The sequence below is a fragment of the Urtica dioica genome, chromosome 1, assembly GCF_054948205.1.
Source record: "Urtica dioica subsp. dioica isolate 48M chromosome 1, U.dioica_male_clone48M_v1_H2, whole genome shotgun sequence".
NCBI classification, from domain to species: domain Eukaryota; kingdom Viridiplantae; phylum Streptophyta; class Magnoliopsida; order Rosales; family Urticaceae; genus Urtica; species Urtica dioica.
This window is the reverse complement of record NC_142756.1, coordinates 8741294-8765574: the sequence shown is the minus strand read 5'-3', so window position 1 is coordinate 8765574 and position 24281 is coordinate 8741294. Positions and strand designations below refer to the sequence as shown.

Genomic DNA, 24281 nt, shown 5'->3' with positions numbered 1-24281 from the left:
TTCCGGCGGACACTTCGAGGTCGCCGTCGCCGGGATGGCCATGGGTTGCTCTCCGGCGGCCATGACCATCGTTCCCAGGAGCTTCAGCGTCGGAGATTCCCAGGGCTGCTCTCCGGGTTTTTGTAATGATGTTTGTTTTCATAATATAAACTAAATAATTGTTTTTGTTTTATTAATTAACTAATAAAAATAAACTAAATATGAAGGATAAATATGTAATTACTCATTTCATTAAGTCATAGTTTAGGATTTATTTGGGTTTAGTAGATTTTGGTCCAAAATCATAGTACAAGTCATAGAATAGGAATAATCCCATGATTCAAACATGTAGGTGACTCATAATCAGGGTCTGTCCCTTAACTTTTCATGGTGTCAAATAAAAAAAAAGGTGGATTTTGAAGAGAAAATTACAGGAAAAGACGAACCAACTAATCTACTGCTAGTGTAAATGGGCATTTATCCGGGGAGACCATGAACTTTCTTCTTAAGGAATTCCTTAAACATCTTTGTCCTTCCGGCCTTTAACATCGCCTTAGCCACAGAGATTAACTACTTCGAAAAAGGTTGCCTCACATGATTTACTTACAACATTGTAAGTATTCAAAAGGGAAAATATTCATCTGAATTTATTCTATAAATAATCACCTCAATGATTAAGACCAGGGCCGTTTCTCGGTTTATATACCCGTCTTAGAATTCTTAGAGCTATCACCTACTGTGAATTCTTACAAATGGCACATAAAGTTTTAGACAACTCTTTACTCCGAACTATAAAAGCGGCTCAAAACCAACAGGCCAACCATCCGTGAAATCAAGGGTCGAGGGAATTTCTAAAGGACGAAGCCTCGATCCTCATTAAGGATAGCAAAGGGTATCTTATCTGATGCCAGGCCTTGAGAGCTCAAATCCGACTTCAGCAAGAATTGACCACAAAGCAGACCATGAGACTTGCGACTATCAGACGCTATAATTTGGTGTGGTATCATATTAAAATATCCACGGTCTTAAGATCAACGTAAAATTAAAAAATTAGCCAAACCCTAATCTTTGAGGATTATTAATTCCATACTTCACCTAGCCTCGGAGTAACTACCTCGTTACTCAAATTTCAATTCCTCTGACAAATGTAGGTTCCTTGATTATTTTTAAAAACTGGAATTCGGAGGCTAGAATATGATCATGGGTTTGCAAATATGAGGGGATATGATTGGAAAAGAGAAAAAGGCTGCAATAGGTATATTAAAAAAATAAAATTAAATGGGTGAAAAAAAGGTGTATTACCTACAAAACCCCTATATCTCCTATAATTTTTCAAGTTATATGTAACTAGAACTCCCTAACAATTGATCGAGCATGTCATCGGGAGTCAGGAGCGTTGTTCCACCAAGGATCAATTCTACATCAGGCCTTCCATTTTCGGATAATGCTTCCTGAGCTTCACACACCTAATTACGCATGATGAAGAATTTAAAGTCAGATTTAGCTTCATGTTCAGTACAAAACAAGAAAAACAAAAACAATTCAAGAAATTCAAACCTCAAGACCATTGATGCCTCCAACTACAAAAACCAGGATGACATTTTGGTCTCCTAGATTGGGTTTTGCCTGCAATTTGAAAAATACTAACATAAGCTTTCTCAAACACAAAGTTACCTGAAAAATAGGATATAAATAAAACTTTTATTACTTGTCCAAGGCCGAATCTTCCGAACCCGCTTTTGAAAAGTCTCCCCACTGTGGAGGAGTGGTATTCCAAACCCGGAACATCGTTCTTGCTCAAAATTTTAGTCAGAAGTTTGTATAGTAGTCCTTTGTTAGAGTAGGGATCTCCGCCGAAATTACTTTCGGAAGCAAATGTTCCATCTCGTAAAGGCTTGTTCTTCCTCTTTAAGCTGGATATTTTGTGGAGGAATTTGAAAAGGCTATCTACCCTGTCACGCAACTCCAACTTCAGCTGGATGTTACTGTACGAGCCCTTAGCACTATTATCTTCGCCGCTATCGGCATCTTCATCGCCCCACTTGCCCCACTGATCATCGTCAAAATCATCGATGTCTAACTTATCGGACGGCTCTTCTTTGCTTTCATCTGATTTGATTCTGTTTAGGTTGGTTTCGAGCTCGTTCATTAAACCATCAAGAAACTTGAATTTCGCTGCTTCTGGGTTTTCGAGTATCGCGTCGATGACTGAATCTTTCAAGAATTGCTCTTCTTGCCATGAAAAGGGGCCATCGGATCCAGATGTTGGGAAATTCTCACCTGCCAATAAGTACCCAGTGATCAAGAGGAGAAAGACGTCTTCGAAAGAAAGTACTACTTCCGATGCCTCGGCTTTTCTGTTCTTCTTTCCATGTGATCCAGTCAAAGCGGTTTTATTGATGAGATCAACGATCTGAGCAGCGAGACTCTGGCTCGTGTCTCCAGCGCTTACATTCAGCATTTTCTCGGCACTCATAAACGCATCCCATTTCGCGGACTTTGATTCGTCAAGAGCAGCCAGCGAAGCAACTGCTAATTGAATTATACCTTTGTTTCTCATCAAGGAGGATTGACTCTTAGCCAGTGCTCTGACCAACGATTGCAACTCTGATTTTGTAGCAAAACCGGGGCGGCTTTTCACGTTCACGTTTATACTTTCTCGGCGAATAGCTTCTTGAAGCCATTTTTTTACTAGTATGGATCCATCCTTTGTTTTTCTGTATAGTATGGCTTCCAAATATGGAGTCCCACGGAAGTTATCTGTGCAAACAAAAGACCCTTGAAGAAGATTCATTTCAGAGTGTCCTTCAAGGAGTTTGTTTCTATCATCAACCAAATCGGCACTTTGAGAAGAAGACTCGCTAGAGTCCCACCCACGCAGGAAAGCCTCGGCACTTTCCAAGAGCCTTGAGCTATTAGTTTTGCAGTCTTCTTCGACTAGAATACTGGAAAGTGGTATATGGACATTGATTGGTAAGCGTTGCACACTGAAAGGGGCATTCTTTCGTTTACTCTCTGAGCTCCTTATTTGAGCGTAGGATTTCGTTCGCTCTCTTCGGGGCAAAGAAGAAAACATGCGATCAACAAGAGAATCCCCATGAGAGCACGGAGTAAGAAGGTCAAGAGTACGGTCAACGAGTAAGAGCCCTGCCGATCTTCTGCGTCGTCCAACATCATAAAGGCTTGACATGTCTGTCAAAATCTTACCCACACTTTTTGATAGATCACCAAGAGAAAAGATTTCCATCTTTAGATCCATCTGCGCAGAAAGCAATGAGACCTTAAATCAGGAAAAAGACAGCATAAAGAAATTCAGAATTCGACACATATTGTGAACCATTCATAAGCTGGATGGAATCTGTAACCGAGTTGCATTTAACAATAATTGATTTTCAGAAGGATTCCTCTTTATTTTTATTTTTATTTTTAGTTTGTTTTGGATGCACTTTATAAGAGTTTTTCTTTCAAGTAGAAGTAATTCTGGTGATGCCACAATAAGATTTGATCTGAAAGGATTCTGTCAAGGAAACCAAGCCACAAATATCTAATACACGTGAGACAAATGATTAATTCAGCTTTTACCTGGACATTAACAATGTAAATAAAGCTTAGAAAGGGTACAGCAAAAGAAACCTAGAACTAATTTCAATTAGTAAGGAAACAGCAGTAACATTTCCGCACCTAAAGGAGAGGGAAACAAGGAAACATGTATGTATGTTCACACTTTACACAGCATAGAAGGTATTACCTTAGCAGCAAAATGGTACAAAAAATTAGCAGTGAGCGTTGCACCAGGAAGAGTATCATCAGCATCAAACAATGATCCAGAACTTAAGGGAGGTAATCCTGGACTAAAAGAATCCCCATGCTCAACTGATAAATAAGCTTCTGCAAGCAATCCCTCTGATGGAAACACAAAGACTCTTGGAGAGAGAGGAGACAAAATCATTGGAAAGTGATGAACAGAGACATTTAGAATTTTCCCTGCATCTTCGGTGCTTTCTACCATGTTATTCGTGTCAAAGAGTTTTCCACTGGGACTTGCTACTTCAAGGTGAGGAATTAAGTCTTCACTGGAAGTGAGTTGTGACCATCCTTCTTCAGAGTTCAAACTCTCCTTCATGTTCCCACCTTCGGGCTTGTTAGACTTAGTACCATATTTCTTAACGAGCTCATCAAAATCTTGGACGAGCAAAGACTCATACTCACGATACGCGTCTGGTCCCAGAGGTGATTCAGGGAATGCCGAATGAGCTATCTATGATTACCAAATCGCAAACTAAAATTAAAACCAAACGCACAAAAACAAAAATGTCGGATAAGGAAAAATACTAAAATTTTCACAAAGCACCTCTGAAATAGATGTTAGTACTGTACACCGATGAACACCCCGATGTGTGCTTAGGCAGCGCAAAATGTATCGATGGGCGTCACTTAGCAGACGAGACGTGACAAACACAACTTTCCTGGCCGGATCAGAACTGGAGTTAAAATCACCCACCTACAGACAAAGTTGCACAGGAAATAAAAACATTGTTTCAAGATGCCAGGCCCAAAAGAAAACTTGACTGTTATTTTACAATGATAGTAAGGGCTTCAAAACCTAACTATCCTGCTCAAGATTCGGTTTGTTTAGCAGTATAAAACTCCATTATGCATTGTAATTCAAACTATAATATGATCCCCAATGTTACTGCAAAACTTACCAGATCAAGAGGAGACATGTTTTCCAGACTGCAAACTGTGCGCACTCCAAGTTCCAGCAAAACAGGAAATGCCCCCATAAATTGGAAACTCTCTGTAGTGCCAGCATCAATGTAAAGAACAGAATCTTCAATGTGCTCTGATATCTATATGACAGAAATTGCCCCAAAATAAAAATAAAACATATTAAAATTATAGGCTCATTGCACCTTATACAAAATGAAGCAAGAAATTTTTTGTAAGTTTAGAGTAGAAAGGCCTACAAAAAAAAAAAAGGGAAAAACCCCAACCCAGTTGCAATAAGAGGTAGCCACTACACAGGACCAGTATATCAACACATAAGAGAATATAACATACTCAAAGTCTTCTAAATTAGACCAATAAGTTAAAGATACAATAATTTTCTCAGCCCTGGGAACTAACTCCTCAGATATTCTCTAGTGTATGTTCCGTTTGCACCATAGAAGACACGTGAATGGCTGCTCTGGCCACTAATTTCCTATTTCCTACTGTGCTCCAAAGCTTTATTCATATCTTAAGTTATCTTCAAGAAAAGAAAGGCCTTTCCATTTGGTTTAACACCATCTACAGTGACAAAACAAAGTGTAAATGCAAAACAAAACAAAAATTCTGAAATAAGTTGTCTATTCAATTTTCAATAATTCACATTGCAAATATTCTAGACCTGAGCTGAGTAATCACAAACCCCCGTGCATATACTTATTAATAGAAAATTTGCGCAGAAACAATATACCAGGCAAATAAATTGCACTCACCTGTCGAATAGAGTCGAGGCACGTTTTTGAAACATCGATTAAAGCCATCTTTCGGTGATCACAATCCTTCAGTTATTGGATTTCAGCTTATCGAATATGCAGACGAACTAGAAGTCCCCGAAAATGAGGTTTTGAATAGATTACGAGTTCAATTCAGTGCTTGCCACTACAATTCAATAGAAAACTGGGATTATAACAACTAAACGACTTCAGATTGAGACGTTAAAAGCGCCGCGACGATCAGACGAGCGTCTTTTTCTCTAGAACCGAACGGCCAAAACCGCAGCGAGATTTCCACGATCGGTTTGAGGGATCCAATTCCAACATGAAAAACTGGCGGTGGTCCGTCGCCGAATTTTTTGTCCGAGTATCCGCCAAGAAATCGGAGTCGAACAGCAATGGAGATCTCCGGTCAGATCTTCGGATCTGATGAAGCTCGACTGGGAATGTCAGAGCAATTTCCAGACAGCCTCGAAGTCCGACAGACAATCATATCTCGGGCGTTTGTATAATTCTCTCTTTCTGTTCAATTGAGATGGAATTGGTACGGCAAGCGATGGCGGGTCATCACAGAAAGCCGGCCCAAATAACTAATGACGAAGACCGGATCGCTATTGGGGAAATTCCACAGGCGCCTTGTTTTTCGAAGTTGATTCTTTAAATACCTCGAATTTACAAACATTCTATAAATACCTCGTTTCATTCTATTTTCAAAAACATTTACCAACATATAAAATGAAACCTTAAACTACTAATAAAAATTGAAATGAAACTGAGTATGATAAAACTTTAACAAACAAGAAAATTTTATAAAAATAAGATATTTTAATAATAAAATGAGGCATTAAAAATGAAAAGCGATTTGTTCCTGGATACTTCTAATATCGAGCGGCTCAGGTAATTTGGCGATCCGTATTTAGTTCAAAGACATGAATCTTGTTGTGGTAAAATAAGAAGATGGACCTTGGTATGTCTGGAGTTTTTGTTGTTGATAGCCGGGGAAGAAGTGGTGGACTGATGCTTTTATGGGCGGAGGGGGTCTCTGTTACGATCCATTCTTCGTTCATAGGTCACATCGACACAACCGTGAGGAGACATGAGAAAGAATGGAGATTTACGGGGTTCTACGGGAACCCAAAATCTGACGAGCGAAGGTTTTCGTGGGAGCTGTTGAAAAGATTGGCAGGGGCCCATGGAAACAGGAAAGTACCGTGGCTCGTAGGAGGTGATTGGAACGAAATTCTGTATGACGGAGAGAAGGAGGGAGGAGCGCGGAGGAGTTGGAGTCTTATGAGTGAGTTCCATGAGGCGCTTAACGAGGCGGGCCTGGAGGACTTGGGATATAGAGGAGAGAAATTCACGTGGGCCAACGGGTGGGCCCCCCCGAGATTTATCCAAGAACGCCTCGACCGCTTTTGCGCCAACGATGAATGGCTACAGACTTTCCCAGACTTCGAAGCCTTCAATCTGGACTTCAACGGATCGGACCACCGCCCGATACGTCTCCGGCTTGGAAGGGGAGAGGAGGGAGTCATGAGACGACCCAAGCGCCGGTTTCACTTCGAGGAAAAATGGAGGTTCGAGGACGACTTCAAAGACAAGATTAGAGAATCGCGGGTCACAGAAGGAGGTGGATCGCTAAGAGAGGTGTCAGCCGATCTTCTCCGCACGAGCCACACCCTGACCGAGTGGGACCGAGAAAGGTTCAAGAAATTACCTCACAGAATTGCAGCGCTGCGGAGGAGGATTGTGAGGCTGAAGACGGACCGGGAGCACGCAGCGAATATTCCTCTCATTGCCTCTCTCAACGCGAAGCTTGAAAAGCTCCTCTCGGCGGAGGAGATCCATTGGAAACAACGGGCCCGGGTCAATTGGCTTGCTCATGGGGATCGTAACACTAAGCTCTTCCACGCACAAGCCAATAAAAGACGGAGAACGAATGCTATTACAATGATATTGGATTCGGAGGAAGCTAGCCATTCGAGAAACTCCGATATTTTACGAGTATTTTCGAGCCACTATAATGGGCTTTTTGCGTCGACCAATCCGGGGGAGGAAGATATTGATGGGGGGATACCAGACACAGTTCCGAGGCTGCCCGACGAGACAAGGGAAAAGCTGGAGAGTTCCTTTACTCCGGAGGAGGTGGAGAAGGCCTTATTTGACATGCACCCAACGAAAGCACCAGGACCAGACGGTTGGACTGCGGGGTTTTTTCAAACGTGCTGGGACCTGGTTGGGAAAAGAGTCATCCACAGCTGCCTCCGGATTCTTTATGACGGGGTGAGTGTCGCTGCGTGGAACGATACGTACATATCGCTCATCCCAAAGAAAGAGAAGGCCAAGTATGTCAAAGATTTCCGCCCTATCTCTCTGTGTAATATTCTTTACAAAATAGTGGCAAAGGCTCTAGCCAATCGTCTTCGGGAGGCTGTCGGACTCGTCATCGACGACAATCATAGTGCATTCATAGCAGGGCGGAACATTGGCGATAATATAATGGTGGGTTTCGAGTGTAACCACTGGCTCCGGGCTCGTAAGCGAGGTCGTGTCGGATATGCTGCCCTTAAACTGGATATGAGCAAGGCTTACGACAGGATCGAGTGGGCCTACGTCAAAAGGATGATGGAAGCCATGGGGTTCGGGCCGAGATATGTTGACCGGATTATGGACTGTGTTTCCACGACCAAATTCTCTGTTCTCGTTAATGGACAGCCCTCCGACACATTCACAGCCTCCCGTGGCCTTCGCCAAGGTGATCCCTTGTCTCCATATCTCTTTCTTCTATGTGCCCAAGGTTTCTCCTCCTTGATCCACCAACAGGTCCAAAGCGAGAATATACATGGCATTCGCATATCGAGAAGAAGCCCGGTGGTGTCGCACTTGTTCTTCGCCGATGACAGCCTAGTCTTTTTTCGTGCGGAGGCAAACGAGTGCCGAGCTCTTCGCCAGTGTATCTCCACGTATAAAAAGGCATCGGGGCAGGTGGTTAACTTCGACAAATCGACGATTTCATTCTCGCCTAACACGTCTCCGAACCACGTCAAACAGATTAAAGAGCTGCTAGGGGTGCGTGTCGCCGAGGGGCTCGATCTATACCCGGGACTCCCCACTTTCACACTCCGGTCTAAGAATCTCCAGTTTGGCTACCTTAGGTCAAGAGCTCTCCGAAGGATTGGGGGGTGGAGTCAGAAGTTGATTTCGATGGGGGGGCGTGAGACGCTAATCAAGTCTGTCATCCAATCCATCCCGACGTATGCCATGAGCTCGTTCAAAATCCCAGTGGGAGTCTGTGAGGAGATTGAGAAGGAATGCGCCAACTACTGGTGGGGTTCGGAGGGCACGAAGAACAAACTTCACTGGCAGTGTTGGGATCAGTTGTGTCGGCCAAAGAGTCAAGGAGGGATGGGATTTCGAAAGCTTACCGACTTCAACCGAGCGCTCCTCGCCAAACAAGTGTGGAGACTCGCTTGTGAGCCGCAGACTCTGGCAGCGAAAGTCATGGCAGGCAAATACTTCTTCAATTCCTCAATCTTAGACGCAAAAATAAAGCCGGGATGCTCCTATGTGTGGAGAAGTCTCGTGGGGGGAGCGGAGCTGCTCAAGGCGGGTTGCAGATGGCGAGTCGGAGATGGTAGATCTTTGAGGATTTACGGGGACAAATGGTTACCCACGCCGTCTTCTTTAACCGTTCAGTCCCCGAGGAGATTCAGCCCGGATGCCAAGGTTAGAGAGCTACTCCTCGACTCAGGAGAGTGGAATACACAGTTGATTAGAGAAGCTTTCTTACCATTTGAAGCAGAGGCTATTCTAGCTATGGCCCGACCGAACTTCCAGCAGGGGGACAGTTTAGTTTGGCACCCCGGGCCTCGTGGGGTATATACCGTTCGCAACGGCTACTACTTCGCGAGAACGATTGGAGAAGACAAGAATGAGGCTGGCCCATCTAATACCTCACCCGACGAGCTGTGGGGCAAAATGTGGAGATTAAAGCTACCCCCTAAAGTCAAGGTGTTTATGTGGCGAGCCTGTAAGGATATTATTCCGACCAGAGCGAACCTCGAGCGACGACACATTCCGGTCAGCCCGGATTGTCCCCTCTGTGGCTGTAAAAGCGAGTCCTCCAGCCACGCCCTCCTCTTCTGCCCCTCGGTCGAGGAGGCGTGGTCCAACTCACCGTTCAACCATCTTCGGGACAGAAACCCACACCAAGGACTGAGAGACATCATAATGGAGGTCATAGGGAATCCGTTCTTCTCTCTCCTCGGGCTTTTTCTTTGGGAGGTATGGAATCAGCACAACCGCCTTCTTCATGAGCGTCGTGGTGAGTTCATTTCGGCGTTTTCTCGGGCGGTGAACCTCCTGGAGGACTTCCGGCACTACAGTACTATGGCGAAAGGGAGGGGGAAGCCGGAGGTCTGTGATGTCTGGTCTCCGCCTCGGCAGCTCCGATGGAAGATGAATGTAGACGCTGCTTTTCCTAACTCTGGGTCTGTCATGGGGCTGGGTGGCTGTGGTCGCGACACTACGGGCAAGTTTGTTGCTGGATTCTCAAGAGTCAAGCCTAAGGCGAGGACGGTTCTTCAGGCGGAGCTGGAGGCAATTAGGGCCGGGCTGGTCTTCGCGTCGAAGTGGGGGATGTGGCCGTGTGAGGTAGAAACCGATGCTAAAGCTGCGGCCTCGTTGGTTCTCTACAGATCCGAGATCCAGGATGAGTGTGGCTTCCTCGTAGGTGACATTTCCAGGTTGCTTCTAGAATCCGGCTCGGCGTTGAGGTTCGTCAAGCGGGATGGCAACAAAGCAGCACATACACTGGCGCAAGCTTCTTTTAATTTCAGTTTTCCTGCAACTTGGACTCAGGTCCCCCCGAATTGTATCTCGGATATTATTTTGGCTGAATCAGCCGCGATCTCTCAGTAGTTAATAAAGCTGGGTTTTATTAAAAAAAAAAAAATAACTCTAGCATTATAGCCACTATGAAACATACATTTTGCTATATATCCACGTTTGATACATTTTAGTTAATTAGTCATTCAAACACTAAACATAAATAAAATAGACGTTTTTGCCCTTAAGTCAGATTCTAACCTAATTTTTCAATTTTATCTTCCAATTTTAAATTACGTAATGAAACCAGTTAATGTCATTCGCTATAATCCAGGAAATAAATTAAATATTTATTATTAATTGTATCAATTTAGCATTTAATTAAAAATACAAATAATAAAGTTAATTTTAGGGTAATATAGCATCGTAACCAATTTCATACATGGTTTTAAAGATGTAGTCAACGTTTGATAAATTTTGTAATCTAGCCATTTCGAGAAATAAACGACTAGAAAATATGGGAAATACCCTTATGTAACATAAATTATAGAAACCAAATAAACGGAAATTAACTCAAAAAAACTTGATATCGCAACTAATTGGACTACAAAAAATGAAAGAAAATATTATGAAATAAATCAAGTTAACGTGTATTAAAGTTGCATTATTTGGTTTCGATCAAAACGTTGGCTACATTTTTATATTCAGCCGATTTTAATAAAGTTAATGTAGTAATTTGTTAAAGGACTAATAAAATTACGTCATCATTTGTGGTTACATTTGAAACTTAAAAGAAACATTGACTAGATTGCAATACCAACGTTTCAAGTGGCTTATTTCGTGTAATTTTTCTTAATTTTATATATTAAAAACGTTGAATAAGGATTTTGGTTACATGACAAGGCTGTGGATTACAATATTCTTAACTTCGTAAATTAAATAAGGGAGAGTGAGTATACTAGTCCAATCAATCCACCAATATTAGAATAATAGCCAAAGTTTGAATAAATTAAGTGAATAGCCCAATTAATATTTCACTACCTAAATTACCCTCATATATAAGAGCAAAACTCAATTTTCTCAAAACCTAAACCTAAACTCGTTCTCATCTTCGTCCATTTCACGCCACCGATCTACTTCACGCTGCCGATCGCCGCCGATCCATTTCACGCCGCCGCGTCGTCGCCAATCGTCGTCCATCCTCGTTGTTGATCCCTAACATCGCCGGCGAGATCCGCCATAGACGCCGTCAAGATCCGTCATAGACGGCGTTGATTCCGTCGAGCTCCGGCAACGGCGATGCTCGGAGAATCGACGGCTCAGATTGACTCGAAAATCGGTGGGGGGAGAGGAATTGGCGGCGGAGAGGAAATCGACGGCGATTGAGGGGATTGAGTAGATGTACTTTGTAAATTCGCGAATCGGTTAATTTAATTAACCTACTGGAGTGAGTTAGGTTAATTAATTAACTGATTCGTGAAAGATTTGAAATTCACAAAAAATTTACAAAAATCATAACTTAAGTCAATTGATATTCAAAACATTCAATTATTTACCCTAATTCCGAATTCAATTATTTAGTAAATTAACTTTACTCACAAAAAAAAATCAGAACCTAAACCAATATTCAACCAATAAGTTAATTAATTAACATAACTCACTCCAGTAGGTTAATTAAATTAACCTATTAGCGAATTTACCAAGGGCGTTATGGTCTGAGCCTAAAATATGGACTATTTGCTTAATAAAATGAAATTTGGGCTATTCCCCCAATAAAAATGATAAATTTCACATTAAATAACCTTATTAACCTATCAATTATCGTTAATAAATATATGTGGTGATATAAGAAGAAATCGTACAAAGAAGATGGTATTCCAGTAAACAAAACTCATCATATTCATAAAATTTACTTACAAAATTTACGTTAATAGTTGTAAATTATAGTTAATAATCGTAAATAGTAGTTAATATGCACAAAATGTTAATCTTCAAATCGTCCATAATGTTTAAAAATCGCTCAAAAGATTATTTGAGAATTTAAATAACTCCATGAATGTAATAATTGAAGTAAATACTAACTGCTTTAATCATGGGAAAAAAAAGTCAGCACCAATTTAAATGCAGAGAAGAAAAATACTATAATTTGTTTTTGTTTTTTCTTTAAACTGTGCCACGTGACAAGTTACAAAATGGAAAAGAAAATAAATTAGATCGAGAAAAATAAAAGCAGAAAGAGAAATAACAGAAAGCGGGTGAGGTGAGACTAAAGAGATGAGAAAACAAGAGGAATATAGTCCTGACACCTCATCTCCTAAAGAAAAATGTCACATATATATCTTACATATAAATGAAATATCGAATTTAATTTTTAATTTTAAGAAATGTCGAATTTATACATTCTTTTTAATTAAAATGACGAAATTATACTTTAAAATAAATAATTATATCATAAATATTTCTTTTATTGACTTTTCATTAAAGTTGTTGAAGTTCAGCTCGGCGACTTCGACTCACCATCATCAGCATCAGCATCGGAAACATAATTTCGAAAGTTGTGCATCTTAATTACTTCCTCATTTACTATGCAATTAGTTGAGAATGTTCCTCATTAATCATCTATTTTCTGTATTCCTATAAATACTCGTACATTCATTAACCAAATAAGAAGTAGAAAATTATTCTCAAATTTTGGAACTCTATCTTTTTCCTTCCGACTATCTCTCTCAATTTTTATATGGTATCAGAGCCCAGAAACACAACCACCATGAACACCTTGAAAAACTCATTTGCCCTCAACACCACTTCGTTCTCAAGATTTTATATCCTCAAGACCAATCCATCCAATGTGACCCACCTATGTTAAATGGCCTAATCTCCATCTCCACGCAAAGAATTATGCTCAACCATCTTAGATTTATGACATCCAAGTTTGATGTATCTCAAAAGAATGTTTCCTTCTCTATTTCTCAATAAAGATGTCAGTTATATTCAGTATGATATGTGTGAGTTTGCTAAACATACGTGTAGCTCGTATTATCCTAATCCATACAAATCATCTTATCATTTTGCAAAAATACACAGTGATATATGGGGACCCTAAAAAATTCCAAACATTATTGGAGCTCGGTGATTTATGCTCTTTGTAGATGACCACATGAGACTAAGTTGGATTTACATGATGAAACACAAGTCAGAAACAACCGAGCTATTCACAAAATCATCCAAACTCAGTTCGACAACTCTATTCAGATCATTCATACTGATAATGTCCGAGATTATTTCAACTCAGAGCTCGGTTCTTTCTTCAAAGCCCAAGGTATATTTCATTCCAGCTCGTGTGTTCATACCCCTCAACAAAAACCGACATCTCCTCGAGGTTACTCGAGCTATCATGTTCTCCTCAAGTGTCCCATCTCATTTATGGGGAGAAGCAGTTCTCACAGCCACCTACCTCATAAATCGAATGGCATCTCGAGTTCTCAACTTCAGAATTCCAGCTCGTGTTCTCCTCGACTCATACCTCCAAACACGACTTATATCTGCAGTCCCTCCCAAAGTGTTTTATCGTTCCATATTTACCCACACATATCATCAAGGTAAATTTGAGCCCAAATCAATGGAGTGTATGTTCCTCAGCTACTTAGCAACTCAAAAGGGATATAAGTCACCTTCCACGAGCTAAGTTCTTACTTTTGCAATTCTAGTCGTCAGTTGGAAAGAAATAATGACTGACCAAATTGGCTAATTATTAATATGAACTTCAGCTCGATCTCGGCTCCGAGCTACGACCCAGTAATCCCAAACACTGCTCCCGTGTCCAGCCTTCCAAACTCATTCGAAGCTTACTTAAAACAAATCCGAGCTCGGAACACTCATAATCCAGCTTGGATGTCATTTGTAGTCCAAACCTCACCCATAGTTGGGCATAAGCTCGCATCCATGAAGGCTCTCCCGTCCTGGAGACCAAAACTAGTGAACGAGGTAATAATGCTTTTCTCTTAAACTTACCTATTGGCTTGAGGAAACCTTCTCGATCATGTGGCCTATACGTGATTGAAGATTATGTGTACTACAGAAATCTCTAGCGAGCTATCAAGCCTATGTGACGAGAATAGGGTAGGAAGACGTGCCCATCAAAGAAGCTCTCCAAATTCCAGCTTGGCGAGCTGCAACTCATGCAGAAATCCAAGCTCTCGAATAGAATGAAGCGAATTTTCGGATACAGATGGCTGTTTACCATCAAACATAATTTGGATGGCACGATGGAGAGGTTCAAAGATGTTTTGTAAGAGACACCTCGGATAGAATCTCCCCCTAACTCATGCCAAACCCTTATTAACGCGATTCCGCGGATTCTATCTCTCGGTGTTTCTTTTCATCGCCATACTAGCTAGGAATCGCTTCCTTCGTCGATCTCGTTGATAAAGAGTACACTCAGACTTATGACATTGATTATCAAGAAACATTCACACTGGTAGCAAAATTCAGCACCATCAGAGTTCTTCTCTCTCTAGTTGCCAACTTAGATTGGCCTCTACTCCAGCTTGATGTGAAGAATGCTTTCTTGAATGGAGAACTGGAAGAAGAAGTGTACATGCAAATTCCACGGGGCTTCGAAAGCGATCAGAACACTACAGGGTTAGTTTCATATCAGAAATCTACATCTGGTATGTATACCTATGTTTGGGTTAATCTCGTCACTGGTTGCTCGAAGCAGTGTAGACGCCGAGCTCAGATCATTGGCAAATGAAGTGTGCGACGGTTAGAGATTAAAGAGGCTTATGGACGACCTCAAGATCAAGCTCAAAGGTCCACTCAAGCTCTTGTGTGACAATCAAGCTGCCCTAAGCATAGCAAAGAAAGCAGTCCATCATGAACGAACTAAACACATCGAGATCGATCGTCACTTCATCAGTGAGAAGATAGAGTAAAATATTATATCAACAGAGTCATTTCTGTTGGAATCAATCTAGGGTTTAAGAAAATAATTAACGCTTCGGGAAGCGGCGGAATTTTAAAAATTTTCTTTTACAAGTAAAAACGGTTTTTACTAACCTAGACAAGTGCAAGTACATGTAATTAAAAACTAATATGAGCTAAGAAGTTTACTAACCTTTCTTGAAGCTTGATTTTTGAGAAGCTCTTAGAAAGTTGCAACGCTCGTCTCCCCTCGCAGCACGTCTCTCTTTCTTTCCTCGGCACCTCGAGCAACCACGAAAGTTTCTATCACTAAATCACTCGAAATAAAGGAATTAGTGAGTGGGCACTTTTAAACACTACGACTTAAGAACGAGTCTTGAAGTCGCAGAGCTAAACACTAGGTCGAGTGAGGACCTAGGTGCCAAAACAAGAAAAAAATCGAAAATAAACTAGAGAGAGAGAGAGAGAGGAGTTTCGGCCACCACAAGGTCTAGAGAGAGAAGCTCTCAATCTCTAACTTATGTGGAATGAATAGAATGAGAGGAATGAGGGTCCTATTTATAGGAGAAGGGTTGGCCTTGGAAAGAAGTAGTTTCCTCTTATTTTCCAAGCCTTAATGAGCAATCTTTTATTGCCCATTCCTATCCAAGATAGGCGCCCACCTCAAGTAAATCCCCAAGGGATTAGTTTCCTCTTTTGTTCTCTCTTGGTTGCCTTGGCCGAAATTCCTTATGGCAAGCATAGGAAATTTGTTTCCTCGTTTTCTTTTGGCAAGTATCTTGATACATTTATGCACAAAATATTTTCTCTTTCTCTTAGGTATTTGGGCGCCCAACATCATTCTAGAAGGAGCTTCTAGAAGCTTCTTCATTTGTTCATAACAACATGAGAGAGGCCCATTAAGAATTTTCAATAAAACTCTTATGAAATGAAATTAATCCACAAGGCCCAATTAATCATATTATGGCCGAGTGACATTAAGTCATCAAATGAACTTGTCAAAAAATTTATTGACATTCATTTCATCCTTTGTCTCAAAAGACAAAAATACCCTTTTAACTATTTTCGTTCTTGTTTTGACTTAGCTTCCAGTTTAACTATTCCTATCGATGTGATTCGTGACAGTGACCTCATGGACCCAAATGAACAAAGCTTGAGCTAAACACTTGGACTCAAAAGTTCACAAACCTTTTCCAAGTTTAGCTTAATGCCAACTGACTCCACTAAAGAGTTGACACTGAAAATCTCTCGGTTCAAATGAATTTATTTTCTACTCAAGAATTCACCTAATTATAATGAGCGGATCCACTGAATATTATCTATGCTACCCTTCATGAATGTCATCAGCTAGTCGGGATTTACTAAATTACCATTTTACCCTTCTAGCTGTTATTTCCTCAACTCCTTTGTCGCTTGTGAATAAGTTAGAAACAATGTATATGACGAGGAGCTAACAAGTCACATTGTTTCATCCAAAAGAGTCAGGACTCAATTTGGACACTGGCCAGTTCATTTATTCACACTCCAATGAACAAAGCATGAGGTGACATACATTGCATTTCAGCAATCTTGTACATGAATTCCATATCTATGAGAACTTCACAAAGTTACTCGTGACATTCTCAGAACTTAGTACTTCACCAATAGGCCCTGTTCGGAATCACATAGTGAGTCCGAACTCTGACTTTCTCAAATGAGAATACGTAAGCTGTGAAATGGCATGTCTCATTTCAGGATTAAGGTAAGCATGATGCAATTCATACATAGTGACTTCGAGACATAAGAGGTTAAATGGTTTGTTCTTATCTTGTCTCTAGAAGTGCACTGGTCAATTCAGTACCTTCGGAAGATACCTAGAAGAACTATAGAGTCTCCAACTCTCAATGCCTCATAACCAGACATCATAGATTCTTCTAACAATCGTACTGAGGTCAATAGTCCTTTGACCCTAAGATTGCGAATATATCGTTTTAAGCAAACTACGAAGAGTTTGTTCATGCAAATCTACATTTGTCTCTTCGTAAGTTGTTTAGTTTGTTTATGGACTAAAGACTATTGTTTTATCATAAAGCTTCAGACAAGGAAGATTGAATGAACGTTTCAACTTTATATTAATGAATAAGCAATTACAAGCAAGAGTCTTCGTAAGACTATATGACATCAAATGTACATAAATAGACACTACTACTCTTCTTGTGGGCACCATTGACAACAATTTCATCCCAACATCAAGTAGCAGACATTCTTACCAAGTCTCTCCATCGAGTTGGTTTCTCCGAGCTGTGTAGCAAGCTTGATCTTATCAATATTTGCAATCAAGCTTGAAGGGGATGTTGAAGTTCCGCTTATCTTCCCAGTTAGTCCAGGCTGGTGCGACTTCGGAATCACCACCAGCATCGGAAACATAATTTCAGAAGTTGTGCATCTTAATTACTTTTTCATTTTCTATGTAATTAGTTGGGAATGTTCCTCATTAATTATCTCTTTTCTGTATTCCTATAAATACTTATATACATTCATTAATCAAATAATAAGTAGAAAATTATTCTCAGATTTCGGAACTCTCTATTTTTCCTTCCGACTATCTCCCTCAATTTCTACAGTTCTCTCTCTCTCTCTCTCTCTCTCTCTATATATATATATATATATACCCTTATTTATTTGCATCTTATAGCTACATATGTAATTTATTTTTAATTAAAAAAACATTGATCTTAGAAATCTGAAACGTCATGGAGAACACAGACAAATGAAAGAATAAAAATCGACATTCAAAAGTCATCAAAATTAATGATTCGGGCCTGAAATCCGAGAATCAAAGTCACAATTTAAGAGGTATGAATTTTGTTAGTCTATTTTAAATTAGTTAGACTTTCACATGAGGTATTATGGGTTTTTTTTTTAATTATTTTTTAATAAATTACATATGAGACTATATGGTGCGAATGAATAGGGGTAAAATGAGGTTTGCATAGAGTCAACATTAATGAAAGTCAATAAAAGGAAAATTTGTGGCACATTTATTTATGGAAATATATTTGCCCCTTGAATTATGGCAACGAGAGTACACCCCTCGTACCTTAGAAACTTGAAGTTTTCCCCTTAATCTTCATTTTAATTTCAACGTTGTCCTTCTGTCTATTTTATTAAAAAAAAACGTTAGTTAAATAAACACATGGGTCTCATGTGAGAGACAAAATAAGGGTATTTCTGGGAAAATACAATAGGACTAGTCCGATAAGAAAGATAATGTTTTAAAAAGAAAATTAAATTAGAATAAGAAAATTAAATTAGACATCTCTTTTTTTTAACCTTATCGTCTTCTTTTGTTCTTTTATTGATTATACACCATTTCGTCTAAGTCGTCGTTTTCATCAGAATCGTCCTCGCAATTGAAATCCTCATCGCCGGAATTGTCCTCGCTCTCAACGATTTTCCTGTTTCAACGTGCTTGGATTTCGAAGGATTCAAATTTCAATTCCGGATCCTTCAATCGTCGATAGTAATCATGTTTTCGCATAAAAAAAGGCTTAGCCGTTGAGCCTCGACTCCGGGAGAGGTTTCGAGATCGCGGCGATCCATATGGCCGATAGGGCTACGCTTCGAAGGAAGTAGCCATCATGGAAGCCACCATGGCCTCGCATTAAAGCTACAGGGAGCCCTCGCACGACCTAAGTTCCCTCACCTCGGAATCACCTCACCGGCGACTCGATTCCCCGATCCTTTGTTGACACCAAAATTTGCTCTCGTTATTTATCCCAGCGGCAGCGTTGGGTTAGGGTGCCGCAGCGAGGTCGACCACTCTCGAGGTAAAATGACTTTGAGCAGAGGGGTTGACAATGGATCTTGCAAGAGCAATTGGCTAAACTGTAGTCTCTGAGCATATAGGCCTTCAATCTTCATCATTTTACCAATTTATTCTTTTCATTAGGGATTCGGCAGAGTTTCGGTCTCGTGGAGAAGGAGGACGAAGATGACTATTTTCTATTTTTTTTTAATTTTATTTATGAAAGCTTAGCAACAAATAAAAAATGGTGTATAATGAAAGACAATGATATTTTTGATAAATTCATGTGTTTAAGTTATCACGTGACAAAAAATTGCTAAGATAACTGATGTTCGGGGCTCAAAATACACGGAAGACCCGAAATCATTACAAAAGCTAATATTGAGGGGTAAATTGATCGATTTTGAAGTACGAGGGGCGTACTCTCGTAAACGCCATACGTAAGAGGCAAATATGTCTTTTTTTCTTTATTTATTTTAAATTATAATTTTGTCATTTTAATATAACAGAAAATACAAACTCGATATTTTAAAAAATCACAGGTTAAATTCGATATTTTACTTAAACACATGATATATATGTGTCATTTTTCCTTTCCTAAAATGTAAAAATGTAAGAGGTGGTAAAATTTGATAAAGCAATTGGACAAATAGTCCTCGAACTCTTGAATTTAACTTTTATTCCTTAGAGAAAGTGTAAAAGTTTGTAAGGTCTATATCGTTACAACTTAAAACTTATTTTGCCTACTGCTAACGATAAGGAGATGTAGTTAGCTTTCCTATCATGTAATAATGAAGAATAATATCACTGGCCTGTGAATCAAAATGATGCATGTGGTATGCACTAATTGACAGATATGACATGAAATACAGCTGGCACGTATTTATCAACGTGCTGTATACTTTAATTTTGATAAATTGACATCACTATAGGGTTCGTAATAAATGCATCCATCCAACCACAACCTAGCTCGTCTAGCAATTCTCAGTAGCAGAAAAAAAAACAAAAATATATTGATTTTGTTAGTACGAGTTAGGAAATGTATTTTCGAAACGTTTTTAGAAGAAGAAAAGAAATGTAGCAAGTATAGTCTTTAAAGACATTAATGAAAACTGTATATGAACTTATATATAGTAACTAACTATAAATTAAGATCGTATACCTTCTGTTTTGTTTCCTTATAAGCACTTAATTAGGCATCATTTATAAATGTAGGTTCATAAGTAGAAAGTTCCAAATTTGTCATCAGTCAATTTCAACATTATTTTAGACAAATTTGTCATCAGTCAATTTTATAATGAGTTAGTTAAATAAAATGTGAAGTATTTCATATTTTATAATATGTGTTTTAGTTAAATAGCCAATGAAAATTAATAAATTTATAAAATAATTAAGATTTGTTTCAAATTAGTGAAATAGCTAAAATACACTAGTACCAAGTTCCAACAAATATTTTGACCTTACGATTAAATATTTTAAAAGCGATAAAATTGTTTATATAAACCAATTAAAGTTTTAATCACAATGTCAAAAAAATATGACAACATATTTTAACTATGCTAAATACTTGAAACTTTGATTATTTTACTAATTAATTAGTTTTAAATAGTTATTTTATATAATTTTCTTTTAATTATCAGGGTTTTTGAAGTAGTCTCTCCATCAATAACTTTGATTTTCGTAAAGTTAAATCCTGGCATCATAACCACTACTACAAATATGGGCATCAGGTGCGACAAAAGTCGCACCTGATGCCCACAAAGTCGCACGCGATAGTACTATCGGGTGCGACTTTAGGTGCGACTAGGTCGCACCTAAAAGTCCGCAGCTAATACTATTGTCGCACCTAATAGTATATACTATTAGGTGCGACACTATTGGGTGCGACTTATCGCACCTGAAGTCGGACCTATTTTTCCGTGGGAACTCAAGAATAAGGCGGGAATTTGACTTTTGGGTGTGACATGTCGCACCCAATAGTCTTCCCGCCAATGTATTGAGTTCGACATGTCGCACCCAATAGTCTTCCCACCAAAACACCAAACAGTGGTTTAGACGTCGCTTTTTAAAAAAGCGACGTCAAATCTTTTAAAAGAGCAGTTTTTTGGATGTCAGTTTATTTAAAAGTGACTTCATTTCTTATTTCGTTTTTGGAAAGAAAAAAAAAATCAGCCAAGATTTAATCAAAACTTTTCCTTATAAATCTAGATTTCAGAAATTGATTTCACAAAAGAAGATAGAGTACATGCAACTTATGATAAATTAAAAAAATCAAACGGGTCTATTTAAATCATGGATGAAATATTTTTCAAGTATTTTTGCCCAGATTGAATTATATTTCACAGCTCAACAAGTAAAATAGCGTTTTATGAGGATATCCCGTCAAGTCTTCCAGGGCTTGTGTTGTTTTCACAGTGACTTCGATCAAAGAAATTTTTCTTTCGTTATCGATGTACTCCTGCTGGGTCTGTAGAAAGTGCAAGATGATTCAATCATCTTTAGTTCCTTTTAAGCTCATAACACAATTTTAAACCTTCAATAAAGTATTAAGCTAATTTTTTTACCTGCTTTTGGAAACTGCAAGTAGTTGTCTCTTGGCATATATTTAGAAACTTCTGATGGCAAAAAAGAATTGAATTTGTTTCGCAACGTTGTAGCTTCAGAAAAACAGAACGTCGAAAACATTACTACCCTAACGGTATTAACAAAGTCGGAGTGTAAAAAGACCAAGTATGAACAATAAAAAAATTAGGAAATACCAGCACACGGATTGTTGAGGTCGACATCATCCACGGAGAGTTGGTCAGAAAAAAACGACAACCTCCTACTTTTTCTGTGCTTAGGCTTACGACGTTCAATCTCCTGGAATTGAAATTAGACACATTTTAAAAATTATAAATTAAAGATAATTTGAACAAATTTATGTTCGAAAACATAAACAAACCTCGTATTGTAATTTCTTTCTTGAATAACTCAAGAAGTCAACTAACAAAGTTTCAGAAGGGATTGAATCGGTGCCTTGATCAGAGGAAGAGGACGCCATAGTATTAGCTGACAAGGATTCTTGACGAGTCATTTTCCGTTTCTTGAGCTGCTTCATTTGTACCAATTAATATAGAGACATGAAAGAAGCACAATTGGATAAAACTTGACAACTGTCTTGTGAGCTTAAATAAAATCAAGATCAATTGGATTTGATCTCAAAATTTCATGGCATAGATAAAGCATAGGTTTAATTCAAACTTACAATAGGTGACGAACACTATATCCAGTGTAGATTTCTTTACATTAGGTAACGAAAAATCTTGCATAAATAAAACGAACTTTGCTTCCGGAAAAACGAAAAAAAAAACAACTGAAACCATAAAATTCCAACATAAAAACACCATGACTTTGATAAACTCTTTTCTAATTCAAGAATGGTATAAATTATTGGAATTGGTTGTTTAAAAATAAACTACACAATTCATGGCCTTGGACATAAAATCCTAATAAAATCGATTTGAATTAAGATCAGCATTCCATGAAATAAATAAAGCACAATCAAAATGGGAAGAAGATCTCAGAAGGCTCCTAGGTCTAATATATCCGCTATTCAATATCCAAGAATTTTATTCCACAAATTTCTAGCAGAAGAAGACAACGAGTCTGTTACTTACCTTAACTGAGACAAACACGACAATTACTCCTCGTTTATTTCCCGCAGACGTCTCACTTTTAGCCTCGTTCGAAAGGACACTGTGTCGGATCTTCTCCAAGGTATTTAGACAAGGATTCTGCACTTCTTCCTTGCAAGAAATTGTAAAAGTACCTTAGTTCCAAACTCAATATAAAGTTTGTTTATAAAAAAATATTAGCACCAAACTTGAATCGAAAATCACAGCTCCAAACCTGAATCAAACAAATCACAGCCCAACTGTATTTAGAGAAACCCATTTAAAGGGCCAAGTGCCAATGGCATTCGTATTTAAAACATAATATATTCACAAAAGAAGCCCAAAATAATCAATGCCAAGTGGACCCAAGTTTGGGATTAGTTTTTTATTATAGGCCATTAATGATATTTATTCAGAATTTAGTTTTTTATTTTTTTAGAACTAAGAGACATCCTTAATGTACCTTTCTTCCGGGAACAAATTCAACTGTTGGGCCTCCAGTGACTTCAACTGCAACAACTCCTGCTAGCTAAACCATACAAAATTGAGCTACAGGCTCTTAGTAAACTACACAGAACTGTTAAATTACACTTGTACTTATAAATTAACCGAATAGTCCTTCATGTACTGCATAACTTTCTTTGCCACAAAGACCAGAAGCAACAAAAAGATAAGGAAAAAATCACCTGGTAAAGATCAACATATGTAATTTTTGGATGTTTGGCATTCACCTCTTCTGAAAGAACAAAGTAAAATCACAATGAGAAGAGAAGCCGACGATTTTGGTTTCAACAAAGTAGAACTGACACGATGGAAAACTTTGATTCCCAAAAACTCGTCATGTCCTTGGAATTCCAGCTAATATGAACTCTATACATATCAGTACTTGACAACCAGAAAATTTTGAACTCTCAGACAATGATCTCATTCTCCAGTCATATTCATTACTCTGCAACCCCAACAATCTAATATAGAGACATAATCACCATAAATTAAACGAACTAAAAATCCGAATTGGAACCCTAATTTTCGGAATAGAAATTGGGGAAAACATCTCAGATCCTTACCTGACCACGCAAATCAGCAAACATGGACCCTCACTCCTTCTTCCTCCTCGGATTTTGCGGCGTCGGTCTCACAAGATCTCCGGCCGAATCCTCTCTCTTCTCGGGTTCCTGGTTCGTGAGGCTTCTCAGTCGTTCGTGTGTTGTTCGCTTGGTTTGGGTTCCTGGCGGCGGAGGAGAACAGTGGACCACGGCGACGACGAATATGAGAGGGAGAGACAAATTTGAGAGAAAAAAGAGAGAAAGAGTGAGACGGTGGAGTTTAGTTTTTTTTTTTTTTCAGAAAGAGTTGTTTTTGTTTTGTTTATTAATGATAAGATTCGCACAAATGAAAAAATGAGGGGGAGAAGCTGAGCGCCTAATTTTTTTTTTTAGACTATCAAGTGCGACTAGTCGCACCTGAAAGTTTTCAAAATTATTGGGTGCGACTAGTCGCACCCAATACCACTTAAAACACTAGTACAAAATATAGCATCAGGTGCGACTTTTTTCGCACCTGAAAGTGCAAAAGTCGCACCTGATTTCAGGTGCGACTTTAGATGCGACAAAGTCGCACCCGAAAGTC

The 24281-nt window shown here is 39.1% G+C and overlaps 3 protein-coding genes across 3 annotated transcripts; 1 reads left to right on the top strand and 2 right to left on the bottom strand.

Moving 5' to 3' along the window:
- Nucleotides 1–1207: 1207 nt before the first annotated feature.
- Nucleotides 1208–5967, bottom strand: LOC149407017 (vesicle docking protein). The gene is made up of 7 exons (XM_089610472.1): nucleotides 5460–5967; nucleotides 4686–4829; nucleotides 4331–4480; nucleotides 3728–4237; nucleotides 1688–3238; nucleotides 1537–1605; nucleotides 1208–1445 (listed from the first exon to the last, which is right to left on the bottom strand). The coding sequence occupies exons 1-7, from the start codon at nucleotides 5505–5507 to the stop codon at nucleotides 1317–1319; spliced, it is 2601 nt and encodes an 866-aa protein (XP_089466598.1). The 5' UTR covers nucleotides 5508–5967; the 3' UTR covers nucleotides 1208–1316.
- A 449-nt stretch (nucleotides 5968–6416) lies between these two features.
- Nucleotides 6417–10379, top strand: LOC149407016 (uncharacterized). The gene has a single exon (XM_089618272.1). The coding sequence runs from the start codon at nucleotides 6417–6419 to the stop codon at nucleotides 10377–10379; it is 3963 nt and encodes a 1320-aa protein (XP_089474398.1).
- A 10901-nt stretch (nucleotides 10380–21280) lies between these two features.
- On the bottom strand, nucleotides 21281–23743 carry LOC149407015 (uncharacterized). Its single transcript, XM_089618268.1, has 9 exons — nucleotides 23720–23743; nucleotides 23547–23601; nucleotides 23339–23388; nucleotides 23116–23181; nucleotides 22656–22772; nucleotides 21941–22087; nucleotides 21756–21858; nucleotides 21561–21653; nucleotides 21281–21463 (listed from the first exon to the last, which is right to left on the bottom strand). The coding sequence occupies exons 1-9, from the start codon at nucleotides 23741–23743 to the stop codon at nucleotides 21441–21443; spliced, it is 678 nt and encodes a 225-aa protein (XP_089474394.1). The 3' UTR covers nucleotides 21281–21440.
- Nucleotides 23744–24281: the final 538 nt, after the last annotated feature.

What these genes read in the sequence shown, in the direction of transcription:
- LOC149407017 (XM_089610472.1), bottom strand. Translation starts at nt 5,507, where the DNA reads ATGGCTTTAATCGATGTTTCAAAAACGTGCCTCGACTCTATTCGACAG. An exon ending in GCCTCGACTCTATTCGACAG is followed by an intron (nt 4,830 to 5,459) that starts GTGAGTGCAATT and finishes TCTGTCATATAG; the next exon opens with ATATCAGAGCACATTGAAGA. An exon ending in ACATGTCTCCTCTTGATCTG is followed by an intron (nt 4,481 to 4,685) that starts GTAAGTTTTGCA and finishes CTTTGTCTGTAG; the next exon opens with GTGGGTGATTTTAACTCCAG.
- LOC149407016 (XM_089618272.1), top strand. Translation starts at nt 6,417, where the DNA reads ATGGACCTTGGTATGTCTGGAGTTTTTGTTGTTGATAGCCGGGGAAGA.
- LOC149407015 (XM_089618268.1), bottom strand. Translation starts at nt 23,743, where the DNA reads ATGTTTGCTGATTTGCGTGGTCAG. An exon ending in GAAAGAAATTACAATACGAG is followed by an intron (nt 21,859 to 21,940) that starts GTTTGTTTATGT and finishes TTTCAATTCCAG; the next exon opens with GAGATTGAACGTCGTAAGCC. An exon ending in CTTGCAGTTTCCAAAAGCAG is followed by an intron (nt 21,464 to 21,560) that starts GTAAAAAAATTA and finishes CACTTTCTACAG; the next exon opens with ACCCAGCAGGAGTACATCGA.